The sequence below is a fragment of the Ovis aries genome, chromosome 14, assembly GCF_016772045.2.
Source record: "Ovis aries strain OAR_USU_Benz2616 breed Rambouillet chromosome 14, ARS-UI_Ramb_v3.0, whole genome shotgun sequence".
NCBI lineage: Eukaryota > Metazoa > Chordata > Mammalia > Artiodactyla > Bovidae > Ovis > Ovis aries.
The window spans coordinates 45,344,143-45,351,356 of NC_056067.1; the positions used below are offsets into that span (position 1 = coordinate 45,344,143).

At 50.2% G+C, this 7,214-nt stretch overlaps 1 protein-coding gene across 1 annotated transcript in view; it reads left to right on the forward strand.

Moving 5' to 3' along the window:
* The window catches only part of FFAR3 (free fatty acid receptor 3), a 10,197-nt gene extending 3,577 nt beyond the window's left edge, over positions 1 to 6,620 (forward strand). Inside the window, exon 2 of the mRNA XM_027977432.3 lies at positions 141 to 6,620. Coding sequence (XP_027833233.1) covers positions 141 to 1,126 — 986 coding nt within the window. The 3' untranslated portion in view covers positions 1,127 to 6,620. The remainder of the gene's footprint in view (positions 1 to 140) is intronic.
* The last annotated feature ends 594 nt before the right edge of the window (positions 6,621 to 7,214 follow it).

Genomic DNA, 7,214 nt, shown 5'->3' on the forward strand with positions numbered 1-7,214 from the left:
GCAGGCTTTTCCCTGCTGGAAAGCGTGAGGGATTGGGGGTGGGGGTGTTCCCGGCCGACAGCTGGGAAGCAGATGGTGCGAGACCCCCACCTGGGCTGCCATCTCTGTCCCTCTCTCTCTCTCTCTCTCTCTCTCACTAGTGGCCATGACCAGCCCAGACCGCTCCTTCTTCCTCGGCAACCACTGGCTCTTCTTCTCCGTGTACCTCTTCACCTTCCTCGTGGGGCTCCCCCTCAACCTGATGGCCCTGGTGATCTTCGTGGGCAAGCTGCGGCGCCGCCCGGTGGCCGTGGACGTGCTCTTGCTAAACCTCACCCTCTCGGACCTGGTCCTGTTGCTCTTCCTGCCGTTCCGCATGGTGGAGGCGGCCAGTGCCATGCACTGGTCCCTGCCCTTCGTCTTCTGCCCCTTCTCCAGGTTCCTCTTCTTCACCACCATCTATCTCACGTCCCTCTTCCTGGCAGCTGTGAGCACAGAGCGCTTCCTGAGCGTGGCCTACCCACTTTGGTACAAGGCTCGGCCGAGGCCGGGGCAGGCTGGCCTGGTCAGTGGGGCCTGCTGGCTCCTGGCCGCTGCTCACTGCAGCGTGGTCTACGTCATCGAATTCTCAGGGGACTCCTCCCCCAGCCAGGGTATCAACGGGACCTGCTACCTGGAGTTCCGGGAGGATCAGTTGGCCCTTCTCCTGCCTGTCCGGCTAGAGATGGCAGTGGTCCTCTTTGGGGTGCCCCTGTTTATCAGCAGCTACTGCTACAGCCGCCTGGTCTGCATACTCGGGAGGGGAGCAAGCCATCGCCGTCGGAAGAGAGTGGCAGGGCTGGCGGCCGCCACGTTGCTCAACTTCCTCGTCTGCTTTGGGCCCTACAACGTGTCCCACATCGTGGGCTACATCCAGGGTGAAAGCCCCACGTGGAGAAGTTACGTGCTGCTCCTCAGCACCCTGAATTCCTGCTTCGACCCCCTCGTCTACTATTTCTCATCATCTGGGTTCCAAGCTGACTTCCAGGGATTGCTGGGGCGGCTGACTGGGTCCTGGGGCCCTTGGCGGCAGGAGAATGGCGTCACCTCGAAGAAGAGCGAGGGAGAGGGGCCACCACAAGAGCTGTTCAATATAGAGGCCAGCTAGCGGACTCTAGGTGGGCGCTCTGGAGCTGGTGGCAGGTGGACTGGGCTGCAAGGGGGATCATCCCCGGGGCAGTTCCAAGCTCAAGTCAGGCAGGACCCTGGAGAGGCAGACCAGGGACTGGCACCATCCGGGGCAGAGCAGGCACCCCGCCTTCCTCAGGATGTGCCCAAGCCCAGCTCCTGATCTCACCACACATTGCCCTCCCTTCCCAACCCCTGACTTGCGCAGGAAGTGGTCAAGGTGAGGAAGAGCTATGGAGAAAAAAGGAGCTTTCCATGGCAGCAGGCCAGCTCCTGAACTTTGCTGAAGGTAGAAGAGGAGCTGAGAGCAGTGTTCAGGGTCCCAGGGAGCTGCCCAGTGACTTGGGACAGAAGACAGGAAGAATATATCCCTCAGAACTACTGACGAAGCTGGTGGGGGTAGGGACACAGGACTCCAGGTGGGAGGGAGCACTCTGCTGCCACACGTGGATTTTCCAGAAAGTTTCCACTGTTCAATAATTTCAGATCTTCAGGGACATTTATGAAAAATGGCAAAGGAACATTACCTTAATAAATTTGGCGGCAAGCAAAAGAGAATTTTTTTTTTTTCTTAACCTGTTTTTTTTTTTTTTAATGGTCCATGTGATTGGTATATGTGAGTGTATCTTAGGTGGAATTGATGGATGGAAGGATAAAACACCTAGACTCTGAAAGAAAAAGGATGGACAAGAAGCTTAGATGCTGAGAGAGGACTGGAGCTGGAAGAATAAGAACAATAACTAACCTATCTTAAGAGCTTGGCCTGACACTGTCTTCTTCAATCTTCTCTGTCGCTATGAGGCAGGTACTATGACTCTTCCCATTTTACAGGTGAGAGACTGGGCCCAGATAGGTGAAGTCTCTTACCCAAGACCCCATAGCCCACAAGCGATTGAAGCAGGACTGGAAGCTGAAATTAGCTGACTCCAAAACCCAGGTCCCTGAGCCACTCTGCCACTAGCTGGGTGTCATTGGTAAGCAGGCCCAGTCAGACTTCCAGAGTCAGCCAAGGCAGACTGACTGGGACAAATGTAAACAGATCATGAAGAGAAACAGAACTGGATGCAAAGCAGATGGACTATCTGTGAGCATACATCCTCTTCCCAGTAAAGAAACCTCCTTGAAAAAAAATAAGAGAATTAGTCAGCACGTTGACTTCAGGTTACCGAAAAGACAAATGTGTGTTCTTAAGAGCTACTTTTATCAAACTGTGATCAGGTGGTAAATTTTTGTTTTCCACAGAGGGGAGGGTGATACCTGAGAAAGAGCTGATCAGGGCCTCCCCCACTGCCCCGCAAAGCAACCAGAGAAATGCTGGCACTGTTGACACCCAGTCAGATTGAGCTCAAAATTATTCATTGTGCCTGTATTGCATGTAGATGGGTGGGCTCAGAACTTTAGGGATTTCAGTACTCCTGTCTTTGTTGTTGTTGTTTAGTTGCTAAATCGTGTCCAACTCTTTGGAGACCCCATGGACTGTAGCCTGCCAGGCTCCCTGTCCATGGGATTTCCCAGCAGGAATACTGGAGTGGGTGGCCATTTCCTTCTCTAGGGGATTTTCTGGACCCAGGGATTGAACCCACGCCTCCTGCATTGGCAGGAGGGTTCTTTACTACTGAGCCACCTGAGAAGCCCTTTACTAATGTCTTTAGCATCTGCTTTCTTCCGGGGTCACTGGGGAATGAGGACTGGCTGTGGGTGGGGATTGAGTCTTGGGTGAAAGGAGAGAGACATCATCTCTGTGCAGAGATGAAGGCATGAGCTGTCCTTCTGTCCCATGGTTCATCTGTCTGTCCCAAGGCATTCAGGCCTTCATGGAAACATGGGTATACATGCTTCGGAAAGGGCACAAAGGTGCCGTGGAATCCTGCAACTCCAGGGGTGGTAGCGACGACCCAAGTCTGAGGACAAAGAGGAGTTGGAAACCCAGCATTCCAGAGAGAACCGTGGAGAACAGGAATGTGACTCCTCCCTCAGAGTTTACACTGAGGAAGAAGAGGCAGCTTAGCAGGCTGAGCATCACCCAGCACCACCCCCACTCCAGTCTGTATAAACCAAAGACTGAGGGGCAGGGAGGATGAAGAGTCATCAGAGGCTGGGTGGGGGTGAAGGTAGAGTGAAAGTGTTTCCACGTCTCTTGGAAGTCGAGGGAGAGGGGTGCTCAGGCAGTAGAGGGTGGGTTTGGGGCTGCTGTCCTGTGCCCTTCAAAGCAGGGGAGAGAGGCGGGTGGAGAGATGGCGTGGGCGCATGCGTGTGCGTGATGGCGCATCACGGACCCTCGCCACTCGGCAGAGCCGGCGGGTGTGAGGCCCCAGTGGGTGAGGACGTGGCAGGCACGTGGGCGGGGAGGGGGCAGTTCTCCGGGTGCTGCAAGAGGTCAAAGACAGAGCTCAGAGAACTCAATTCCAGTTGCAAAAGAGAGCAACTGGGGACCTGACTCACAGCAAGCACCCAAAGCTAGTCAGTATCAGCTGCTCCTGCTAAGTCGCTTCAGTCGTGTCCGACTCTGTGCAGCCCCACAGACGGCAGCCCACCAGGCTCCCCCGTCCCTGGGATTCTCCAGGCAAGAACACTGGAGTGGCTTGCCATTTCCTTCTCCAATGCATGAAAGCTAAAGTACTGTTTCTCAAACTTCTGTACCACTGTTCCCTCAAGGGACCTTTTCTGGGTATTTTCCTCCTACTCAGTACCTTCCCTTCCCTGCCCATGAATTCTTATGATTATTTTTTAGAATTTTGACAATTTATTTGGCTGCCTTGGGTCTCAGATGTGGCACGTGGAATCTTTGGTGGGTTGCGTGGCCTCAGCAGTTCTGGCCCTGCAGCATGTAGTATCTTAGCTTCCTGATCCGGGTCGAACCCACTTACCCTACCTTGCGAGGGGGATTTTATACCACTGGACCACCAGGGAAGTTCCCCCTCCCCCCCCCCACCATGGCATTTTAATACAACAGACGTACTCTGTATCTGTCTATGTGTGTAGCCCTTTGGAAGACCATAAACCACTATAAGACTTTTTGGTTCCCCCAGAACTACATTTTTCACGTCTTTGGGAACAATTGTTGCCCCTGTGTAGAACGCATGAGCACAGGTCTCATCACTCACAGAGTGAGAAAGCCTGTCTCATGCATCAGCCCTACAAAGTTAGGTTCATTATCTTGCTGGAGCAAAGGAGACCACACACACTCCAGAGGAAGCGTGGGGCATCTCACAAATGAAGAGACTGGGTTCTTAGAGGTTTGGGATGAGGGTGACCTTTAGGTGATGTTTTGATGACACCGTATTTGATAGGCTCAAAGCGCAGCAGGCCTGGATGGAAAGAGGTCAATTTCAGGGCTGCGCCAAGAAGCAGACCCAGGGTCTTATTTCTCTGGAAAACACAAAATAAAGATAAAGGTGGAATTTTGTGTCTGAAAACTCACGTGACGCTCTGGAGGCTGAAAAGCCAGGCTGCTTCTCTGTGTCACAGGCTCCTGCCCAGTGCCTCTAGGCAGCAGTGGAATGTTCCATTCTCACTGAGGGGATTTCAAACAGCCATGTGTCTGAGAGTCTGTGATTTTAATTTTTTTTTTTGGCCATGCCACACTGTTTGCTGGATCTTAGTTCCCTGACCAGGGATTGAACCTGGGCCCCGGACCACTGGACTGCCAGTGAATTCCCAGTCTGTGATTTTAAGAATTAGATTTCTTAGCAGTAAAATTTTGTTAATTAACAAAACAAGTTTTTAAAGGCTTACAAAAGGGAGTCACTGATGGCCATAAGGGTAGGAAACTTTCCTTCCTAGAAGGAAAGGTCACCCTCTCCCTAACCCCAGAAAGACCTGGGGCAGTGCAACCCAGAGGGATGAAAGGAAGAGTAGGCTTGACTCATCTCAGTCATAGGTTCCCAAGCGTCAGCTCGTAGGGGAATGGGAGGAGGCTGGGAGCTTTAAATTGCCAAGTGTGACCAGAAATCTAGGGAAGCCACCGAAGAAGTCGTGAGGAAACTGGCCAAGATGGTTCACTGCGGCCTGACTGAAGGCAGCGAGTGGTGAAACCACTGCAGCTCAGACTGCCCATGAACCTGTGTCAGTCAGAGGAGGGCAGAGGGCCAGACAGGGAGCAGGGAGGAAGCCAGGCCTTTTGCTGAGCTGAATACATCACCTGTGACCAGAGCCTGTGGACAGTTTAGCAAGTAGCCTCCCACTGTGTGTCTGTGCCTGGTGGGACCAGGGAAGCTGTGATGCAAAGCAGGAGAGGTAAGTCTGCTTCCCCTGAACCCTGGGATGGGGCAAAAACTAGACCCGATTGTGTTTGGGGGAGCAGGGAGGTGGGAGGTGAAGAACAGATTGGGGAGGGAGAGTAGGAGTAAGAAGCCTGGGAGTCTGCAGAACTAGTTGCAAGAATCATCCAAAAGGAGAAAGCAGAGCAGCAATAAAAAGTAGCAAGTGACATGGAAGAAGAGTTAGGCCATTGATTCTGGGAGAGGAGAATCAGAGGTGGAAGACAGAATCTTGGGTGGGGGAACAAATAGAGTGAAATAATGTGAGAGTGCTCAATTTTTCCCTTCCTATCTCTGACATGATACCTCAGGTTGAAAAAAAAAAAAAAGGCCCAAGAAATACAGGTAGTTGTGGCCCCTAAAATCATGAAGAGAAGTGGGAAACCTTCTGACTTCCCTTTAAGGCCAGTTCTGAAAAACCACATGGAGGGAGATCAAGGTATCAAGATGGTGGTCCATGTTCTGGGAAAAGGATGGTGGGGTCACATACCAGAAGAAGAATGGGCTAGAAGGAATGAAATCTGATAAATACTGTTGGAAGTGGGAAGGGCCATGGAGTTGACTCCCATGGAGGGGTGGAACTAGGGGACAGGACATGTTACAAAACAGGAAACGGGGTATTAGAAATGTTTTTGGAAAAGAGTGATTTCACTGCATTCAGACTAGTAAGAGCACTAAATTAATTATCCCCTGTTGCAGATCGCCCAGCCCCAGGGGGTGATTCACAATTAAAACTAGTCATGACAATCTTGTTCCCTTTTATGGGTGACTGGTCTCAGGATGGACACATGACCCATTTTGAGCCAAAAAATGGTAAGAAGTCTGCTGAAGGTCTCTGGGAAAGACTTTCCTCCTTATTAAAGGAGATAGATGTGTGAGGAATAGCCCTCTCCCTTCCTGATTTGGAAGCTTTTATGTGAAGATGTGATACTTGGAGCTACAGCAGCCCTTTGGGGGCCATAAGACCACATACTTGAAGAACAAATGTAATAAGTTAAAGGTGGCGGAGAAGAAGGATGGAACAAGCCTGGGTCCTTGCTGAGCTTGTTGAGCTGGGATCACCACCTCCAAATACCCTATGGTTGACTTGCTATAGGCAAGATATTTTCTAACTTGCAGCCAAACGTATCTTAACTCTAATGGATAAGCCTGTACCCCAAAGCATCCTGTATCCTATTGGAACCTATCCAATGACGTCTTCTCTTATTTTAAATTATTTTATGATCCTGGAATTTCTAAACTCTGTTTGCTTTGTAGGAGCTATGAAATCTTAGTGTTTATTCTACCTATTACGAGTGGACTCAGGGGAGATTTCTTATGGTTCCAGTCAGTAGCTCTGGCATCAAGATATTGGGATCCCCCTTGTTTAGAAAGAGGCTTTTGAGAGCTGACTGGGGCTGCATGGACTCAGCACTATGAGACAAAGAGCAAAACTTTGACAAAGATGGACACTTTCTAAGGTTGAATATCATCTGACTGACAGTCTCAACTGCAAGCTCTCCTCCTTTTACTGATGAAATTTCCCAAGCTTATTATGGGATTTAAAAAATACATATATTGGAGTATAGCTGATATACTAACAATGTTGTGCTGCTTTCTACTGTACAACACAGTGAATCAGTTACACATAAATATATATCAACTAATAATGTGTTAGTTTCTGCTGTACAGCAAAGTGAATCAGTTATACATACACATGTATCAACTCTTTTTAAAGATTCTTTCCCTATGTAGGTCATTACAAAGTATTAAGTAGAGTTCCCTGTGCTATACAGTAGGTTCTTATTAGTTATCTATTTTTGTATATCT